Raw genomic sequence first — 23,159 nt, 5'->3', positions numbered from 1 at the left:
TCATGAATAGTACAAACCTTTACAAGCATTTCACTCAGAGCACTCCATATCATATATTATTATATGATAATATTTCCTTTCTACACTGTGCCCTAACTCCCAGATTATTAGTTATCATTTTCTGTCATTTAATCAATGCTTCTCTCTTTGTATGCTTACACAAAGCAATATATAAGAAACCTTTCCTTCTTGTTATTTTGATCAGTCTTAACTTGATGAGGTTTGTTTAAGCACTTCTATCCTTTTCAGTTTTTTGTGTCATGAAGGAACCATTAAAGAAAGCAGATCATGATTTCAGATTCACCACAAGAACTGCTGTTGCAGGATCAAATCGTCAATCAGAAATGTAGGATCAAGATGTAGCTACCACTTATTTTAAAAATGCTCACCTTTTAAAAATCAAAATTTTCAATTTTCTAGACTTTTTTATGGCATGATGATCCTACAAATGGCTTGCTATTCATTCTTGTATTTAGTCTAATCTGGCCTTACATCCACTACTTTACCCAATACAGCTTTCTAGAGTCACTGAGTGTTACTTGTTGATAAAGTCAGTGGTTACCTCTCATACTATGTCTGAGAGGTGTATTACAATAATAACTATAATAAACCATTCGTTTCTTTAAAACATTTCACTTTAGGCTTTAATTACACCATAGTCTAATTGAATTTCTTCCTAAATCACATTACCTTCTTCTCTGTATCCTTAGATGGTACCTCCTTTTCTTCATGATATTTTAGTGTGTTATTTTTATTAGAAAATAATAAATTAAATAAATAAAAATCAAATAATAAATTATGTCTGTTTCATAACACCCTACTTTGTTTTTAAATCAGTCAACTTTTCAGAGGTTCTGTGTAAGAGTATCTTTTATTCTCCAGAAGTAATTGTAGCTTCAGAGGCTTACTTCTGTCTGCTAATGTAGGCCTAGTCCTAGAAAACTCCAGCCTCAATACAGTGTAATCTAGGTCTAGAATATTTTTAACCTCTGAGACTTATTGCTGAATAAGATGACCCTTTATAGCTCTTTCTGAATTTTCGCTCATTTGTTCAAATCAAAATTGGCTCAAAAACTCCTCTCTAAGCTGCCTTATTCAGATTGCCTTTACTTGGCTCTGTTTGGCCTCATACTAACTTTGGCAATATGTTCTGTTCTTCTGGTTCCTTATTCTCTGTCTCATTCTGTCTTCACCTGTGTCTAGCCTGTTCTTTCTCTGCAACTTGTCTCTGTACAATTGTCCCAGTAAAACTGCCTCCTCCTTTTCTCCTTCTCTGCTACTCTCCTAAGTCCTCTTTTTCCTGTCTCTTCTGGTAATCGTTGAGTGTCTCCTATCTCTGGCTCATTCTGTCAGATCTTTATCTGATTTGTCATTTTGTCTGTCTCTCAATTACACATCACTTTAACATTGATGCTTCTTTCTACAAACTAACTTTACCTTCAGTTGTTTGGTATTAAAAGTGTATACTAAGGCCATGTCTATATTACAGCCAGAGGGATTAAAGTTGTGTGGCATATCTGAATTCCAGCCAGATCACATAGACCTAGGTCTTTGGATATGATCCCTTGCTGCAGCAACCACGTTTCTGGATAAAAATTCCTCTACAGTTCTGCTATTATATATCTATCTGTTTTGTGGTTTCAACTATTTATATTACCTACATAATAAAGACTGTCATATTTATATCTCCAGACCTAGCCTGACCTATACATATATTCTAGTAATTAACTGATTTTCATATGACTCAGTATACATATAATAAAGATAATATTTTGGTATTCTACTTGTGATTCCCTAAGCTTTTTCCATTTCATAAATAGCAGCATTATCCATTCATATATTGCTGTTATTAATTTATCCTTTCCTTTATTTATCATATCCAAACTTGAGAAATTTCCATTACTTATACCTCTAAAATATATCTCATATCAGTTCACTATCCGCTTGAAATTTATACAGTATTCCTTCTGGTATATATTTAACATAAGACAGATAGAGCATGTTGATAAGTTGTTCAAAGATATTTAGTGGAGGTATCAGTCATTTTTCTTCATATTTTAAATCCCCTACTTTCATCAACCCCAAGCCTGCAAAAAAAATAATAATAATCAGAGTCTTGGAAGATGGCTCAGTGGATAAAGGACTTGCTCTGCAAGAATGCGGACTAGAATTTCTATCTTTAATACCACTTACTAAAACAGAATAGGTATACAGAACTCTAGAGGCAGAAACAGAGGGTATCTGGAGTCAGGTAGACAGCTACAGTAGCCCAATTTGTGAGCTGCAGGTTCAGCAAGAGACTCTTCCTTAGTAAGTAAAATAGACAGCCATCAGAAAGACACTTAACATCAAACTTTGACCTCCACACATAGACACACACATACACATGTATACCTACACACTTGCAGCTACACATATGTAAACACACATGCTACACATACATACAAACACTATAATAAATTAGTGAACAAATCAATCCTGAAATTTACAAATCTACAGATCTACAGGTATTGCTTTATCATAAAGGTATTGCCACATCCTGAAAATTTATCTTGATACCTATAAAGTTAATTCACATTATTGTAATTGAATGACTCTTAAAATAAAAATTCATTTCAAATTTTAGACTACGAAAATGGCAACTCAACTTCCAGAATACGCTTTTTTCCCTTTCAAGGATATATGACCATTAAACACCAAAAACATTGGATTCCTTCAATAAGCTTTACCTCATCTCTTCTAGCAAGAGAATTAGATAAGAACCCTGCCAGGCTTTAATATTAGTTTACCTAATGTCAGAATTTGATTAATATTCAACATTTCTCATCAAAAAGTCAAGGAGACAAAGCAGACAACTTTGGCAAAGACAGTACACACCATCAGTATATTGGCTAAACACTGAATAGCATTTCAGGATAAGAAGGTTGTGTACTTTAATCAACAAGGAGTCATTTCATATGCTTAAAATAAATGCAAATATTGATTGTCTGATCAGAGAAGCCAGTTGATTGCTGTCATTGAAAGCTTTGCCTTTTGTGTGTTATGAATTTGATTATGTTAGTTTCTCTCTAATGTTATCTTCCTGAGTATGCTTAGAACACTTTTATTGTGTCATAATCCACTGTGAATTCATAATATCTATGATCCTAACGAATTTTAAGGAATCCTCTCAGACATTTGTTGGACACACAATTCCTTTCTAAGTCTTGATGACATTATCATTCTATGGACTTCTTAAAATCAATTTGCCCTGAAATTTAATTTATACATGCAATCTTTTTTGTTTGTTTGTTTGTTTTGTTATACATAGAATCTTAACGACCTTCTTTGCAAAGTCCCACATATGTTTACTTGGGCAAAAAATGTATGTAATATTTTGTTTATATATGTTTAAATGTTCATAAACATTTCATTTAAAGTTTCAGGGTAGCCTATGATGTTTGTTCATTCTGATGATTTTAGAAAGGAATAGTTGACTTTAACTAAACATGCCCACATGACACCTTTGAATTTCTACAGAGCTCTGTACCATGGAGTGTGGTAGCCATGGGGTCTGCTCAAGGGGAATATGTCAATGTGAAGAAGGCTGGGTAGGACCAACGTGTGAGGAACGTTCCTGTCACTCTCACTGTGCTGAGCATGGCCAATGCAAAGATGGAAAATGTGAGTGTAGTCCCGGATGGGAGGGCGACCACTGCACAATTGGTAAGTATCAGCATACTTTGATTAAAGTTTGGCTAATTGAAGAAGTAAGAGCATTCTAGTGAATCAGTTGCTAAGATATTCATAGAATTTGAATGTGGAGAAGAGGAGGAGGAGAAATTTTGGCTACAAATTTTTGTGAATTGAGAAATTTCTTCTTTGTTAGCATTGTAAAATTTTCTTCCATCCTTTGTTTCTCATTACTTCAGTGTTTTATATATATATATTGCATTCAAGCATCTTGAGTTACTCATATGAAAGATGATACATTGGAATAAATTGTTATTTGTTAATAAGACAAGTGCTTTAGTTGACAGTAACATTCATTGTCCATTTTTCCTTTAGAAAAGTATAGGTTATTTTGGTTGAAAGCACCTACAGGCAATTTCATTAAATGGGGCTATTTTTAACAGACCCAATTTACCATCTTCAGAGGCTGTCTTTAATATATGTGAAAAAGGTATTCCTGATCTATTGTCAATAGAACATCTGCATGGAATTGTCTATCTTTATTCAGTAGTACAGAGTTTATACTGAACCATGTCCCGTTTTCTCATAACCTTGTCATCAATTTCACACATTTTCAAACCATAGCCAGACAGAATACTTTGTAGGAAGGGAATACTTAGGCAATAATTAACATATTATGTGGGATTCACAATATGAAAAAGATTACTAATAATTAAGATTTTTACTATAAAATAGCTTCTTTTTTAAAAAAAAAAATCCAAAGCCTTCTATTTGTGTACATATCTACCACAAAGGTTCCTTGTAGTTTTATTTATTATGGTTTATGTGATAAAATACTTTGACAAAATCAGCTCTGGTTAGAAAGAGTTTATTTTAGATCACAATTCTAGGTTGCAGTCCACCATAGTAAAGAAGTCATGGTGGCAGGATCTGAAGGAAATTATGCATATCACATTCATAATCAGGAACAAAGCACAGTAAATGCATGCATACTTGAGCTCAGCTCACTTTCTCTTTTTTTATATAGTTCAGGGTCCCCTGCATAGGAAGTGGTACCACCCACAGTATGCCAGCCTTCCCATCTTTAATAATGTAATCACAATAATCTCCTACAGACATGCCCACAGGCCAACCTGATCCAAACAATTCTTTATCAAGACTCTCTTCCTAGCTAATTCTATACTGTGTTAAGCCATATTCAAAACTACCCATTGTATATGCAAAATGGAATAAATATAATTGTACAGTTCCCATTATTCTACTAGGGAAATGACTCTCAGTGTTCCATTAGATTTTCATAACTAGATAGAAATTATGGACCAACCAAAGCAAGAGTGATCTTTTGTTTCAGTAATTTTAGCATATTCTTTCTCATCTCCTAACTCCCTGAAAATCCTCTCACCTCTCTACTCACCCAGTTTCATGATATTTCTCTCTTAATAGAAAAACAAAACAAAACAAAAATATATATAAGTAAAAGTACAGACAAAAATATGGCTTATGATAGAAATGGATGGAAAACTACCAAATTCATTCTATGAGGCCATAGTCTCATTGATACCTAAACCTCACAAAGACTCAACAAAGAAAGAGAATTTCAGACCAATTTCTCTTATGAACATAGATGCAAAAATACTAAATAAAATACTTGCAAAACGAATACAGGAGCACATCAAAGATATCATTCATCATGACCAAGTAGGCTTCATTCCAGGCATGCAGGGATGGTTTAATATACGGAAATCCATCAATGTAATCCATCATATAAACAAACTGAAAATAAAAAACCACATGATTATCTCCTTGGATGCAGAGAAAGCATTTGATAAAATTCAACACCCATTCATGTTTAAAGTTTTAGAGAGATCGGGGATACAAGGCACTTTCCTCAACATAATAAAGGCTATATACAGCAAGCCAATAGCCAAAATCAAAGTAAATGGTGAGATACTCAAGGAAATTCCTCTCAAATCGGGAACAAGGCAAGGCTGCCCACTCTCTCCATATCTCTTCAATATAGTACTCGAAGTTCTAGCCAGAGCAATAAGACAACAAAAGGAGATCAAGGGGATCCAAATGGGAAAGGAGGAAGTCAAATTATCCCTCTTTGCAGATGATATGATAGTGTACATAAGTGACCCTCAAAACTCCACCAGAGAACTCCTAAAGCTGATAAACACCTTCAGCAAATTGGCTGGATACAAAATTAACTCAAAAAAGTCTGTAGCCTTCCTATACACAAATGACAAGCTTGCAGAGGAAGAAATTAGGAAAACCACACCCTTCACATTAGCCACAAGCAATATAAAATATCTAGGAGTTACCCTAACTAAGCAAGTGAAGGACTTGTATGAAAAAAATTTCAAAACTCTGAAGAAAGAGATTGAAGATGACCTGAGAAGATGGCGTGATCTTCCTTGCTCATGGATCGGGAGAATTAACATAGTAAAAATGGCCATCCTACCAAAAGCAATCTATAGATTCAATGCAATCCCTATCAAAATAACTACACAATTTTTTAAAGACATTGAAAGTTCAATTCTGAACTTCATATGGAAAAACAAAAAACCCAGAATAGCTAAAACAATCTTGTACAATAAAAGATGCTCCGGAGGAATCTCCATACCTGATCTCAAACTGTACTATAAAGCAATAGTACTTAAAACAGCATGGTACTGGCACAGCAACAGGCTGGTTGATCAGTGGAATCGAATCGAAGACCCAGATATGAATCCACACACATATGGTCACTTGATTTTTGACAAAGAAGCCAAATCCATTCAATGGAAAAAGGATAGCATCTTCAACAAATGGTGCTGGTCTAACTGGAGGTCTATGTGTAAAAAAATGAAACTGGACCCATATTTGTCACCTTGCACAAAACTCAAATCCAAGTGGATTAAAGACCTCAACATAAAACCAGAGACACTAACTCACTTAGAAGAAAAAGTGGGAAAGAGCCTGGAACATATTGGCACAGGAGACAACTTCCTGAACAGAACACCAACGGCCCAGGCCTTAATGTCAACCATTAATAAATGGGACCTCATGAGGCTGAGAAGCTTCTGTAAGGCAGGAGACACTGTCAAGAGAACAAAGCGACAGCCTACAGACTGGGAAAAAATTTTCACCAACCCTACATCTGACAAAGGTCTAATATCCAAAATATATAAAGAACTCAAGAAATTAAACACCACCAAACCGAATAACCCAATTGAGAAATGGGGCTTGGAACTAAACAGAGAATTCTCAACAGAGGAGTATCAAATGGCTGAGAAACACTTAAAGAAATGCTCAACCTCCTTAGTCATCAGGGAAATGCAAATCAAAACAACTCTGAGATTCCATCTTACACCCATCAGAATGGCTAAGATCAAAAATTCAAGCGACACCACATGCTGGCGAGGATGTGGGGAGAGAGGAACACTCCTTCATTGCTGGTGGGAATGCAAACTAGTACAGCCACTTTGGAAATCTATCTGGTGCTATCTCAGAAAAATGGGAATAGGGCTTCCTCAAGACCCAGCTATTCCACTCCTTGGAATATACCCAGAAGATGCTCCAGCACACAACAAGAAAATTTGCTCAACCATGTTCATAGCAGCCTTATTCATAATAGCCAGAACATGGAAACAGCCTAAGTGTCCCTCAGTAGAAGAGTGGATAAAGAAACTGTGGTACATATACACTATGGAATACTACTCAGCTATTAAAAACAAGGAATTCCCGAAATTTGTGGATAAATGGATTGAGCTAGAAATGATCATAATGAGTGAGTTAACCCAGAAGCAGAAAGAATCAAATGGTATATACTCACTTATATCTGCATACTAGCCCAAGGGGCATGTCCCACGAAAGCCTTCACTTACCAGGAAACTGGGACAGAGGGGAAGGCATCCTATTGGGACTCTAAATGAGAGACGCATGGGAGAACAGCAAAATAAAAGGATCCAGAGGGTCCTAGAAATCTACAAGTAGAACAATATGATAGGCAGATTTGGGCCCAGGGGTCCCGCTCAAACTAAGGCACCAGCCAAGGACAATACAGGAGGTAAACTTTAAACCCCTTCCCAGATCTAGCCAATGGTCAGAATATTTTCCACAGTTGAATGGAGAGTATGATACGACTTTCTCACATACTCTGGTGCCTCACATTTGACCATGTCCCCTGGAGGGGGAGACCTGGTGGCACTCAGAGGAAGGACAGCAAGTAGCCAAGAAGAGACTTGATACCCTATGAGAATATATAGGGGGACGTAATCCCCCTCAGGAACAGTCATAGGGGAGGGGAATAATGGGAAAATGGGGGGGGGGAGGAATGGGAGGATACAAGGGATGGGATAAACATTGAGATGTAACAAGAATAAATTAATAAAAAAAAAAAAAAAGGAAAAAAAAAAATATGGCTTATGTTGGCCAACTACACCTAAACATGAGCCTGATTTGAGTAAGCTTTTTGATATATAATTCATTGTCAGATTTTTTTTCTCCTAGTAGACCGTGCTATGAATTTCATTTTTAGGTGATATTATTTTGTTATACTGGTTGGAATCTGTCAAAGCAATGCATAGTAAATACTATTCAACTACAGATACAGTAAGTCTTGTTCTATGACTGTAGAAGTAGTTAAGATTCATTAAAAAAGATGGTGTGGGGTGATTCAGATGCAGCTTAAATAATTACATTGTGCACAAGAGTAAGTTTATTGCCTTCACATCAGATGATTTAAATATTATGATGATTACCAAAGGTGGTTGCTCCAGAACTCTCTTCTAAAGATATTCCTAATAAGAAGATATAGCTTGTGCTCTTTCATATGTCATTACTAAAATGTAAAAATGCAGTTCTTATACTTTTAGTGAAATATGACATTTTTAAGGAAGCCTAATAGAGTTTCTTGCAGAAAAGGCATTAATAACTTCCCTACATAAAATATTATTCACAAAATACACAGGCCAGTGTACTGAGTTCTGAGCTGCAGACATTTCAACAATTCATAGTTTGCTTTTCTCCTTCCAGGCTAAAAGATGGTAAGCCATTAGTATATGTTGTATAGTTTTGATCTCTCAGAAATTTATTCTATCATTCTTCCCCCTCCCCCTTTTAGCTCACTACTTAGATGCCGTTCGAGGTAAGACTTTTTTCTTAAGAGCAGAAATGTGCTTGTCAAAGAAATGTGCATGTGGGAGAACAAGGGTAGTATTTTAGTTTTAGTTGGTTGCTTGGTTAGTTTCTCTCTGGGTTTTACTTTGGGCAATTTTATTTCAATGTAATACTGTTATGTTTATACTAATGAGACTAGAAGATAACTTGTTTTTCTAACATCCAAGTCATAGTTGCTACAGTATAGAATGTACTGGCAACTATAGGGACTCTTTTTCTTTGTTCTTTTGTAAAACATTGTGGGGAGGCTTGCACATAAACACATGTCTACAGACAATTATTAAGTAAACTAGGTTGAGGTAGACAGGTGAAGCATTCATCAAAACAATATATTTCTCTGTCTGTATATAAAATTTTTGTCTTTCTAAGTACTTTATCCTCTATCCCTCCAGGGATTTGCCTCTGACAGAGACAACAAGAATTTTCTGTCCCATGTGTAGTGTTTTTTATGTTCTAAATCACCTTGATTTTTTTTCTCCACTGAGTACTCATAAGAATAGAAGTAGAGAAGTTCCTTTTTCAAGGCCATAAGCATCTGCTATTTTAAAGTTTTATTTCCTTAGAAAACCATTTGGAAAGAAGATGGGGTTATTTCTATGATATTCTAAAACATATTTTTATTTATCCTTCTGGACTTTTCTTTTGAATACATACATTAACAAGAATGTTGACAGGACTACCTCTAATAAAATCTGGGTCTGGTTTTGTATGACTATTGGGAAAATACTCAGGATGTATATTAATTATAACAATAAATATTATTAAAATTAATATTTATAGTATTATTATGTCCGTATGTCTGTCACTGGTCACATAGAACATGCAGAGTTTTCTTTGATAGAGCCTAACTTTGAATGACTGGTAGAAAGAGTAAGACACATTTTTAGGAGACACTAAAGAAAAAAAAAAAGCTGAATTCTAAAGAAGCATTATTATCTGTGTTTGTGCTTTATTAATTAAAGCTGAAAGCTGTTTAAAATCTATACTTTCTCTTGAGTACATTTTCCAGTTATTCTCTAGAATTCTGAAACCCTATGTATGACATCTTCTAATCTCATAACATTTTCTGAGTACTTAGTATTATTATTATAATAAAAACAATAATATGCTGGCTTTTGCAAGAGATATAGCAGAAGTAAAACTCCCAGAGCTTAGCCCTCAGATCAATAATAATCTTGGAAATCTGAATAGATGAAAGTCAAGTGCAGCACATTTCTAAAGAATAAGCAAATACACAATGGTGTGCTCTGAAATGTAAGCCAACATACCTATGTCCTGAAGCACTAGATCACAAGAGGAAAATCATCACAAGCTAGAAGTTGTTGAAGAAAGTTTCTCTTCATAGAAACTGCTGTCTTTCTCCAAAGTATTGGTCACAACTAGATACAGGATCATCTATCCAGTTTTGAAAGAGATGAGGAGATACGTTTTTCAAAAAGAAACAAAAAACATTTCTTGTCCCCACCACTGTTTTCTTCCTATCTGAGCCAGAGCTTGGGAATTGGGGTTAGCATTAATAACACTTAATTGGCTCTCTAAGGAGAAACACTGCAAAGGCAGGGATAACAAGGTCCCTGGGAAGGAGTTGCAAGTAAGCAAGCTCTCCTTGCATTTATTCAGCACCTCATCTGAAGAGAGCCCAGATGATTAAAGTCTTCCCTGTAGGCAGATACATCATTGTTGGCCAATGCCATTCTGATGGTTCTGTGATTGTTACCCTCTGCTTTCTTTGCAGATGGCTGTCCAGGGCTCTGCTTTGGAAATGGACGATGTACCCTGGATCAAAATGGTTGGCACTGTGTGTGTCAGGTTGGTTGGAGTGGAACAGGCTGCAACATTGTCATGGAAATGCTTTGTGGCGACAACTTGGACAATGATGGAGGTGAGTTATTTGCAAAATGTTCATGTAAGAAAGCAATAGACGTGCCTCTAGCACAGGAGTAATCAACCTAGGCAAGGGCAAAAAAATTAAGAATCTTGAGTATCAATACTTTTGAGGTGTATGGAGTTGTACTATTTTTAATTTCAGTAAAACTTTAATACCATTTTTTGAAAATTGCTATGGCTGGGCAATACTTCTAAATGTTTTCCATGTATTATATCCCTTTTAATTGTACCCCACAAGTAGGTATAGGTATTGTTTCTCAAAAACTAGTAAAACATCATGTTCAGCTCTTAAATACAAAATTTATCAGAAATGGTATATTGCCCTCTAAAAGTCATTAAGTGTTACTAAAAGGAACATAAGAGGGAGCTTTAAATAATCAACAACAACAAAATATTTCATTTTGTTTACATTGCAAAATAATTAGCATCTGATGACACCAGTGTAATAATTCAGTTTGACAAAACTTTTTTTATATATATTTTTTAGGCAAGAAAACATGAAATTAACAACAAAATCCTTTTCTAATTACAGTACCTTGAGTTAAATGAACTACATTATTAAATGGGAGTCCTATTTTCTGTATTTGTGAGACAATTACATTTGTTATAATGCCCATCCAAATAAAGAGCTTGAATCCATAAGAATACAGGTAGGGCTTAGGCATTCACCTGGTTGTAATGCTTAGTTTGGGAAGAAGATTGCTTAGTTGACAGAGCCCTCTCCTTCCAACACTTAACATGCAAAGATATGGAATCCCTGAAGCAATCTCCCTAGCTAAACTAGCCTGCATTGATAAGCACTGGGTTGGGTGAGAGATTCTGCCTCAATAAATAAAATGGAGAATAATCATGGCAGACATCCAATGTCAACTTCAGTCCTCCATACATGTGCATAAACACACACATATACATCCACATTCACAGCCAAATATGAACACACACTCATACACACGTACCAGCCATATGTTGCAATGTGTACACACACACACACGCACATCATTCATACACACACACACACACACACACACACACACACACACAAACACATACAAAAGAAATTTCTTCCTTTATATGTTATGTATAGGAAAACTAAAATAGAATTTATAACAAGCATTAAGTGCATATTACATAGTTATAAACATTAAATGAGATAATTCAAGTGAATACAAGAAATGTAATTGAGCACAAGAGAGAGAGAGAGAGAGAGAGAGAGAGAGAGAGAGAGAGAGAATGGGGGGAGCATACCACATCTGAAAAATATTATTTCCTACCTATATAAATTGGAAATTTTTCAACTGTTTGGCTGAGTTTTGTGGCTCTAAGATTCATCTTTAATTTCTTTGTCTTTGTTTTTATTATATACATGTTTTCTGGTATGCCTTCTCTTCACTCATATTTCTCTGTCCACTATTTAAGTCTCAATTCAAGCCACCTCTTTCAAAAAAATCTCAGACTTCTACCTCCTCAATTTCCCCTGGTGTTTATAACATATACCATAAAATTCACACACTTAATTATATATCTTTCTGTTTTCTTCATATATGTCAGTCATGACACATGTGACATGGCTGTTTGCCAAATAAAATTGATAACAGTGTTTCACTTGTATGCAGAATTTACTATGAACCAGGCACTGGGCTGAGAATCTTATGTGAGATATCTAGTTTCACTTCTTTCATGTAGGAACCTCAATTGCTGATATTTACAAAATAAGAAAGTGGGCACAACCAACCAAGGACAATAGGTGCAGTCGTCATAAAACCCCTACCCAGACCTAGCCAAGGGACAGAATATTCTCCACAGTTAAGTGGAGACTGGGAACTGACTTCCACACGAACTATGGTGCCACTTATTTGGCCATATCCCCTTGATGGGGAGGCCCAATGGCACTCGGAAGAAGGACAGCAGACTACCAAGAAGAGACTTGATACCCTAGCATCATATTCAAGGGGAGGAGGTTCCCATCAGTCGTAGTCATAGGGAAGGGGGATGGGGTGAAAGCTGGAGGGAGGGAGGAATGAGAGGATGCATGGGATGGGATAGCAATTGAGATGTAATATGAATGATTTATTTTTCAATAAAAAATATAAAACAAAACAAAAAAAAAGAAAGTGGGCACAGAAAAATAAAGTTTATAAAGATTATATAGCAAGGAACTGAGAGGCTTGCATGTAAACCTGGGTGATCCACCTCAATGGTGTAATTGATAGAGATTTCCTATCTGATGTGTTGATTGAAAGGTTATATTCACAAAATATATTAACAACCTATGCATTTAAAATTTCTGGTTCAATTAATGTCAAGGCAAAATAAGTTTCCTGGCTTTGTCAAGTAATAAAAATAATGGAATATTTAATTATCAAGCATCTTAATGGCTTCAAGGTCACATCAAGGCAGCCAAAAATGTTTAATGAATGGATCAATTAAACATGAATGAATTATTGGATTATCAATTCTCAATGTCTATGGACTGTGTGGGTACAAAAAGACATAGAACATTTTACTGACTGTGCATTGACCTCTGAACATTCCTTAAAACTGTGTATCTATATGCAAATTGAAAATCAAAAGCTTGATAAGAGCTCTGCATAGCTTATGATTGGCTCTTTAGGGAGTAGGGTTAGAAAGCTCCAAGAGAGTTTCAATTACCATTTTTCCTTTAGTGAGACTAAGATGATATTGATGACAAATATAGATTGGTCTCTATTTTAAGATAGAAAGATGGATAGAATAACCATTAAGTCTCATGGCTAGGATTTTAGACCAATAATTATATTTCTACAATGTTTAAATACTACCACAACGAATACATTAAATGTCCTTTATTTGGTGACCTGAGCTTTCCAGAACTTCAAAATGGCAGAGGTCATTTAGCTAGCTATGACTAATGATTAGTATCTTTGTTTGTATATGTGTATGTGTTTTAATTAAATCAAAAAGTATCAATTAAACCTTCCTGGAAAAAAGTAACCCTAATTTTTAAAATGCAATTCTTGAGAAATCTTCCAATCAAAAACACATCACTTTCAAGCAGTTGCTTCAAGTAGCCGCTACCTGATTGCTACATATTACACCTGATACTTAAGACTGTTTGAGATTTTTCTTGCATCCTAATCACCACTGAATATTCATTAGAAGCACTGCTACATCCTGAAGCTTTGACTTGTTACACTCTGATCTCAATGCATTGTGACTCTTAGTAAGTAATTGGGGCTGCATTGAATAGGTAGGTGACAGAGCTTTCCTGTAAGCTACCTAAGAGGCCCTTGAAGAGTGAAAGCTGAGAACAAATAACCTTTGGATTTTTTTTCCTAACATTCAAAAAAAAAGTCTCTCATTCTAAGTACTAATTACTATAGAAGTCACAACTCTGTCAAATACTGTGACCACAGTTATCCCTTTAAGCACTTACCATCTGCAGAGCCTTATGCATGAAGAAGACGTAACGTCATGGAGACCACGTTTTGATTTGTTAGGCATATGTCTTGAAATGAATATATGATCACCAACTTTTACAAGGCCAAGAGAAAAAAATAAACATAACGTTAACTGTGTCTGAATCCCTTAAACAAAAAGCTATCAACACTAAAGTCTATTTCAAACCATTCATAATAAAAAACAAAGTGGTGCTGATTTAAGAATAGACAGATCACCTAAAGTCCCAATAGGATGTCCTCCCCTCTGTCCCACTTTCCTGATAAGTGAAGACTTTCATGGGACATGCCCCTTGTGCTAGTGTGCAGATATAAATGAGTATATACCATTTGAGTCTTTCTGCTTCTGGGTTAACTCACTCATTATGATCATTTCTAATTCAATCCATTTCTCCACAAATTTCGGGAATGCCTTGTTTTTAATAGCTGAGTAGTATTCCATAGTGTAAATGTACGACAGTTTCTTTATCCATTCTTCTACTGAGGGACACTTAGACTGTTTCCATGTTCTGGCTATTATGAATAAGGCCACTATGAACATGGGTGAGCATATGTCCCTATTGGGACTCTAGGTGAGAGAAGCATTGGAGAATGAGGAAATAGAAGGATCCAGAGGATCGTTAAAAACCTACAAGAAGAGCATTTCTACAGGCGGATCTGGGCCCAGGGGTCCTGCTCAAACTATGGCACCAGCCAAGGACAATACATGCAGTAAACTTCGAACCCTTACCCAGATCTAGCCGACGGACAGGACATTCTCCACAGTTGAGTGGAGAGTGGAGTCTGACTTTCACACGTACTCTGGTGCCTCATATTTGACCATGCCCCCTGGAGGGGGAGACCTGATGGCACTCAGAGGAAGGATAGCAGGCTACCAAAAAGAGACTTGATACCCTATGAGCATATACGGGGGAGGAAGTCGCCCTCACTCACAGTCATAGGGGAGGGGAGTAAGGGGAAAGTGGGAGGGAAGGAGGAATGGAAGGATACAAAGAATGGGATAACAATTTAGATGTAATATGAATAAATTAATAAAATATTTTTTAAAAGAATATACAGATCAACACAACCAAATAAAAGCCCTGGAACATGCCCAAGCACAAATTTAAATTTATTATATCATTAAGTCAGCATCAAAAAAGTCAGTGTGAAGGAGCAGAAGAATATAACTTAGTAAAGTGTTTGCCTAACAAGCATGATGACCTGAGTCCAGTCTCTGTACCCATGCAGAAGTGGAAAACCTAGTGTGGTAACGTGTACCTGGAATCTCAGTGCTAGGATAAAGGAGAATGAAAGATCCCTAGAACTTGCTAGAGAGCCAGCCTAGCCAAATTGCCTCATCAATTCCAGGTTAAGTGACAAATCCAGTCTCAAAGAAGGAGGAGGAGGCGGAGGGGGAGGAGGGGAGGGGAGGAGAGAGAAGAAAAGACCAGCAAAATGGCTCAGCGCTCAACACATAAAGGTGCTTGCCACACAAGCCTATGGACCTGCGTTCAATCCCCAAATCCCCAGAACACTAACAGTGTAGCATGCATGTCCTCACACATACATCATGTGTGTACAAGCATGCTCAAATTTATAGGAATGCACATATTCACATATATTAAAAAGTAACAAATACATTTTAAATGCTATAGAGAGCAATTGAGGAAGACAGACAATGTCAACTTGTGGACTCCACAAACATACACATTCATATATATACACACAGACATATGAATACATACAAACATATATATACCACATATGCCAACCCAAAAACTAAAAACTGTCAATGGGAGAAATAAGCATTATAATGTATATGGTGTTGGGAAAATTATTAAGAAACAAATGTAGATTTTCAACTTATACTATGTTCCTAAAGAACAAGAAAAATAAATATACCCCACCTGGATTAATGAATTAAATGCAAAAGAAAATACAAATTACAATTCTTATAATGGAAAGAAATTCTTTACTATAAAAGCAATAAGAGAACTTACAATGGGCAAGAAAGTAATAAGTCTAATAGTAAAAATGTAAACCATTTTATAAAACTTGGCAAATTTAAACATCTAATATATATATGGAAATATCAAAATTTTACTCTCTACACAATAGCCATGTGCGTTTCAACATGATAAAAATTGAGCTTTTTTAAGTCCCACTGGTCACATCTCAAATGCGCAATAGCCACATAAGGCTACTCAGTGGACAACACAAAACTAGAGACTCCTAGTTTTGAATAAAGTTTAAATATTTCTCCATACAAGCTTCTCTTTGCGGAAAGTGTTCTAGTGGTCTATGTCCATTTTTGTTGACAAATTCATTAACTTATTGGCCTAAAAGAGGGTGAACAATATAGGAGAAAGAAACTCATGTGTTTCAGGAATTGTTCTTCACAATGTCACCATTGATTAAAAACAGTGACTATTAGCAAGGTCTTTTATAGTCATGTTTCTAGACCTAGAACATAGCACCATGGATGAATTAGGAACACAGATAAGCTATGGATCAATGAACCTCACCTTTTGAATATCACCAGCATGCTGCAGTGTTTAGTAAATAGGAAAATAAGACAAGGAGCAATGAATTACTAGCATTTGCTCTATTTAAGGGCCTCCTATTTAGTTTGAAAAGTTGGCTGGGGACAAAAGATGCAACACTAGAAAAGATATTCCTAATTATTCTTTTCTGACTATACCCTCCACTTTTCTAAAGAACTAGTTAATTAAATGATCATTACTTGGATGTGAGAGCCTAGACACCCTGTGCTTCCAGATGAAATCAAAAGGAGGAAAATGTAAACCCTAACTGTAGTTTACCAGTTCTATGGCTCAATCTGACCCACCATGCAGTAAGGCTGCTACTTTATAGCCATATATGTAGTTTTCAATGTTGAAAATGAATATTGCTTGAAATAAAATAATTTAATGAAGGTAATGTGTGAAAATCCATCTACATATATTTAGATGCATGAACTGAGCTTTTGTTAATCTCTGCTAAATTTACAATTGTCCTAGAGGTAGGACTTGTGAGCATATCTTGTATTCTGTTCTATAACCATGACAAAGTTAAACTTTAATCCAACCTCTCTGCAGATGATAACTATGTAAATCAATAAAATTCAATGAATGAAAAGTTTGCCATATTAATGTAATGTCTACCAGCTCTGAGTCACATGAGGTCCTATCTACTTAAAGCTTGTTCATAAGTGAACACATTCCAATGAACTGATTGTTCTGAAGAGTGTTAAGACTACTTCAATAAGAGTGAAACTGAACATTTTAAACTTCTAATGTAAAACATTGGCTACCAACCATAACTCTCTGTCCTTAGATATCCTATAGTCTCTGCAGTCCACAACTTGGCATGGTAGTACTAACATTTACTAGATATAAGCTAGACACTGTGTATTCTTCATGATTATCTTTCCAACTTTTGTTTGTTTGTTTCAAGACAAAGTTTCTCTGTGTAGCCTTGGCTGGCCTGTACTCACTTTTTAGACCAGGCTGGCCTCAGACTCACAAAAATCTACCAGCCTCTGCCTCCCTAGTGCTGGGATTACAGGTGTGCACCACCACACCCAACTTATCTTTGTAATTTTTAAGATTTGCCATGTTGTTAGAGATTTTAAGTGCATAATACCATATTATGGTATACATGAAACTATTAATCATTTTTAACTTTATAACACTGAATGAATCACTCCATATAGTGCCATCTCTCATATTCTGGAAAATTCTGTTATATTATTTACTTCTATATGTTTAATTACATTACACATAGAAGATGAATTATGGTGTATTTTTCCTTCTTTCTTACTAACTTCAGTATAGTATCCTCCAGTCTATGTTAATATTAGTCCAAAAGCATCCAATATTGTCTTAATAATCATTATAGCATATGAACCTTGCAACTCCTTATGGTAGGCATTGTTGCCTACAATTTATAAGTGAGGAAACTTAGAATCCAGGGATAGAACTGCTTTGTCCAGAATCAAATATATTGTAGGTGCCAAAGTAAACTTTGCAACCAAAGTTGTTTGAGATTTATCCTACTTGATTGATGTGCTCCAAATACCTACATATAATCAGAGGCCTAGAAATCCTACAGCCTATATCAATTCTAGTAATATTCACTGCTTAGATGGTGATATTAGATTAAAATTTCTAGCTTGGCATGTAGTCCATGCCTGTAATCCCAGCACTCAGGGAGGCAGGAGAAGGCAGATCTCTGTGAGGTCAAAGGCCAACCTGATCTACAAAACAAGTCCAATACTGCCAAATCTACACAGTGACACCCTGTCTCGAAAAAAATCTAAACAGAACACTGTATGTTAATATGACTCCTACATAACTATGGGATCACATTTAGCCTCTTTTCCTCTATTTGTAAGTGAACCTGAGAATATCTCTGTAAAAAGCACATGTTAACTGATATGATATATTTGGAAGTGCTTAATAGTTAGGAAGTATTAACTAGTTCATGCAAAATTGAAAGTTCTTTGGAATACACTAACAAAACTTACTGTCCATTCCTATCAAGACAATAGTATAGGTATTAGGAGCAAGTTCATTAGAGGTTTAAGCCAACATGACTTTTTCCTATTTTGTTCATATCTCCTTTTCTGTTGACTTTTACAATCAAAGGTAGGCAAACATTTACTAGTGATAACTTCATTACATAGAAATAAATAGTGTCCATGCTATTCATCAGCATGAATTGAGTCAACTGGAATAGACTCAAATTGGTTGGCAAACCTAGGACCAATGAGCATCATGTTTAGTCTTCCAAGACAGTGTAACCTTCTTCTTTTGTTCTCTTTTATTTTTATTCCAGCCTCTGAAAATAAAATCAGCTAACATATTATATGTTCATATCTGACACCCCGACCATGGTTGTCAGTAGGGTGCCACAGCTTCCAATTCAGAACAGTAAAAGAACTGTTAATAGCCAGGAAAAAAATTACACACATCCAGTGTGACTGTCATTTGCACTTCTTTGTAACAGTCTAGACATACTGTTTAGGGTGTTATACAATGTGATAATTGGTAAGTAGATCTTTGCCCATGTGGTGGGTTTGCCTGCAAATTATAATTTAGGGTTGCATGCCATTGTTGGTCTAGTTTCCTGCTACCTTTCTAAATTCAACAGTGCCTTGATTTTTTTTTTTAGAAAAGGAAATCTCATAGGGTCAGCGCTACATATAATAGACATTACTAAATGTAAGAGATTACCTGGAATTCTGTGTCACATAACTGGAGGAGAATGTGATTCCCAATTTTCTTGCATTTTTCGTGAACTAGTTAATTTTACATCCCAATCGCAGTTTCCCCTTCCTCTCACCTCACCTCCCTGCCATCCTCCTGTCTTCCCTTTCTCCTCAGAAAAGGCTCAGAAAAAGAAAAAACTCCCATGGATATCAAGTTGTAGTAGGACCAAGCACATTTTCTCTTATCGTGGCTAGGCAAGGCATCTCACTTAGGGGAAAGGGATCCCAAGGCAGGCAAAAGAGTCGGGTACAGCTCCTGCTCCTGCTGTTAGGATTCCCACATGAAAGCCAAGCTGCAGCACTCATACACTGTTACATATGCGCAGAGTACCTAGGTCTGTCCCATGGATGCTCTCTGTTTGGCATGTTTTCTTGTGGTGTCCTTGACTCCTCTGGCTATGTCTCATCTTCATCTCCCCTCATCCACAGAATTCTCCACACTTGCCTAATGTTTGGCTGTGGGTCTCTGCATCTGTTTCCACTAGTTGCTGGGTGAAGCCTCTCAGATGACAGTTATACTGGGAACCTGTCTGCAAGGATAGCAGAATATCATTAATAGTGTCATTAATGAGCTCTCTCTCATGGCATAGATCTCAAGCTGGACCAGTCATTAGTTAACTACTCCCTCAATTTGTGGTCCATTTTTTCCCCTGCACATCTTATTGGCAGGAGAAATTGTGAATCTAAGGTTTTGTGGCTGGATTGGTGTCCCAGTCTTTCCATTGGAAGTTTGTTCTGGTTATAGAAACTGGCCACTTCAGGCTCCATATCCTCCATTGCTAGGAGTATCAGCTGGCAGGGCCCCCTGGCTCCAGATCTGCCAGCATTGATGGTCACCTTGTGGAACCCTCTGGTTTCTTCCATCCCCCATTCATCCATACCACTCTCACCCAGAGTCCAGAAGCAAGTCTCATCATCTGTCCTGATCCCCCGCTGGATGGGGTCTCTCAGGACATCTATGATGTCCCATTTATTAATTGGTGGTCTTAGTGCCTGAGCTGTTGGTGTTCTGTTCAGAAAGTTGTCCCTTGTATTAATGAGCTCAAGGTTATTCCCGACTTTCTCTTCTAGTAGATTTTTTGTATTCAGTTTCATGTTGAGGTCTTTGATCCGCTTGGGCTTGAGTTTTGTGCAGGATGATAAATATGGATCAATTTGCATTCTTCTACATTCAGACATCCAGTGAGACCAGCACCATTTGTTGAAGATGCGATCTTTTTTTTTTTTTTTTTTTTTTTTTTTTTTTTTTTGGATGGAGTTGGTGTCTTTGCCAAAAATCAAGTGTCCATAACATGTATGGGTTTTTTTTTCCTGGGTCTTTGATTCGATTCCATTGATCCACCAGTCTGTTTTCATGTCAATACCGTGCAGTTTTTGTTACTGTTGCTCTGTAATACACCTCGAAATGAGAAGTAGTGATAGCTCCAGAAGTTCTTTTGTTGTACAGGACTGTTTTCACTATCCTGGTTTTTTAAATTTTTCCGTATGAAGTTGAGGGTTGTTCTTTCCAGGTCTGTAAAGAATTGTGTTGGCAGTTTGATGGGAATTGCATTGAATATGTAGATTGCTTTTGGTAAGATGGCCATTTTTACTACATTAATCCTGCTGATTCAAGAGCATGGTAGATAATCCCATATTCTGATATTTTCTTCAATTTCTTTCTTTGGAGGATTAACTTGCTTAACTATAGTTACACAAGAATATTTTTATATTATTTGTAACTATAGTGAAGGATGTTGTATCTCTAATTTATTTCTTGCCCCATTCATTATTTGTATAAAAGAGGGCTATTTTGTAGCAAATTTTGTATCTAGCCACTTTTGCTGAAGGTGTTTATTAGCTACAGTTGTTCCCTGGTAGAATTTTGGGAGTCATTTATGTATACTATCATATATCTGTGAATAGAGATATTTTGACTTCTTCCTTTCAAATTTGTATACCATTTATCTCCTTTAGTTGTATTATTGATCTAGCTAAGTCTTCAAGTCCTATGTTGAATAGATATGGAGAGAGTGGGCAGCTTTGTCTCATCCCTGATTTTAGTGGAATTGCTTTTAAGTTTCTTTCCATTTAATTTGATGTTGTCTACTGGCTTGCTGTATATTGCCTTTATTGTGTTTAGGTATGTGCACTGTAGCCCAGATCTCTCCAAAACTTTTAACATGAAGAAGTGTTGGAATTTCTCAAAGGCTTTTTTCAGCATCTAATGAGATAATGATGTGATTTTTTTTCTTTCAGTTAGTTTATACATTGATATATTTTCATATATTGAACCCTTTCTGCATCCCTGGGATGAAGCCTACTTGATGTTGGTAGATGATATCTTTGATGTGTCCTTGGATTTTGTTTGAGAGTATTTTTTGAGTATTTTTGCATCAATGTTCATGAGTGAAATTTGCATGAAATTCTCTTTCTTGAGTCTGTGTGATTTAGTTATCAGGTGATGGTGCCCTCAAAGAACACATTTGGTAATGATTTTTCTCTTTCTAGTTTGTAGAATAGCTTGAAGGGTATTTGTATTAGCTCTCTTCTTTGAAGGTCTGGTAGAATTCTGCACTCAAACCATCTGTCCTTGAGCTTTGAGGTTTTTTTCTTTGTTTGTTTGTTTGTTTGTTTGTTTGGGATATTTTTAATTACTATTTCTATTTCCTTAAGCGTTATAGGACTGTTTAAACTGTTTGCCTTATCTTGATTTAACTTAGGTAAGTGGAATCTATCTAGAAATTCACCCAATTAATTTAGATTTTCCAATTTTGTGGAGTATATGTTTTTGAAATAAGACTTAATGATTCTTTGGATTTCTTCAGTGTCTGTTATACCCCTTTCATTTCTGATTTTCTTAATTTGGATAGTGTCTCTCTGCCTTTTCCTTAGTTTTGCTAAGGGTTTGTGTAATTTGTTTATTTTCTCAAAGAACCAACTTGGTGTTGTTGATTGCTTATATTGTTATCTTTCCTTCTAATTTATTGATTGCAGCCCTGAGTTTGATTATTTCCTGTCATGTACTCATTTGGGTATATTTGCTTCTTTTTGTTCTAGAGCTTTCAAATGTGCTGTTAAGCTGCTAGTATGTGATCTCTCCAGTTTCTTTATGAAGGCACCTAGCGCTATGAACTTTTCTTTTAGCACTGCTTTCATTGTGTCCCATAAGTTTGAGTATGTTATGCATTCATTTTCGTTGAATTCTACAGTCTTTAATTTCTTTATTTCTTCTTTGATTCAGTAATCATTGAGTAGGGAGTTGTTCAGTTTCCATGCATTTGTAGGTTTTCTGTTGTTACTGTTGTTGATGTCCAGGTTTTAATCTAGTGTTCTGATAAGACACAGGAGTAATTTCAATTTTCTTATATCTGTTGAGATTTGTTTTGTGTCCAAGTATATGTTCAGTTTTGGAGAAAAATCTGTGAGGTGCTAAGACGGTATAGACTTTTATGTTTGGGGGAAATGTTCTCTAGATATCTGTTAGGTCTATTTGATTCATAACATCTGTCATTACCTCTCCATTTAGGTTCTGTCTTGATTATCTGTCCATTTGTGAGAGTAGGGTGTAGAAGTCTCCTCCCTACTAATGTGTGAAGTTTAAGCTTCTTTTATGAATGTGGATGCCCTTGCATTTAGGGCATAGATATTCAGAACTGAGGCATCTTCTTGATGTTTTTTTCTCCCTTTGATTAGTATGAACTGTCCTTGCCCATCTCTTTCAATTATTTTTTGTTGAAAGTCTATTTTATTAGATATTTGAATGGCTA

General features: G+C 36.0%; 1 protein-coding gene across 3 annotated transcripts in view; it reads left to right on the top strand.

Annotated features, from left to right (window-relative positions):
- Positions 1-23,159, top strand: part of Tenm1 (teneurin transmembrane protein 1) — an 873,613-nt gene that overhangs the window by 688,590 nt on the left and 161,864 nt on the right. For all 3 annotated transcript variants that reach the window (XM_051141408.1, XM_051141407.1, XM_051141405.1), the window contains 3 exons: positions 3,520-3,705; positions 8,780-8,803; positions 10,571-10,717. In XM_051141408.1, coding sequence (XP_050997365.1) covers positions 3,520-3,705; positions 8,780-8,803; positions 10,571-10,717 — 357 coding nt within the window. The remainder of the gene's footprint in view (positions 1-3,519; positions 3,706-8,779; positions 8,804-10,570; positions 10,718-23,159) is intronic.

This window comes from Acomys russatus, chromosome X (genome assembly GCF_903995435.1).
Source record: "Acomys russatus chromosome X, mAcoRus1.1, whole genome shotgun sequence".
NCBI classification, from domain to species: domain Eukaryota; kingdom Metazoa; phylum Chordata; class Mammalia; order Rodentia; family Muridae; genus Acomys; species Acomys russatus.
This window is presented reverse-complemented; position numbering and strand designations above follow the sequence as displayed.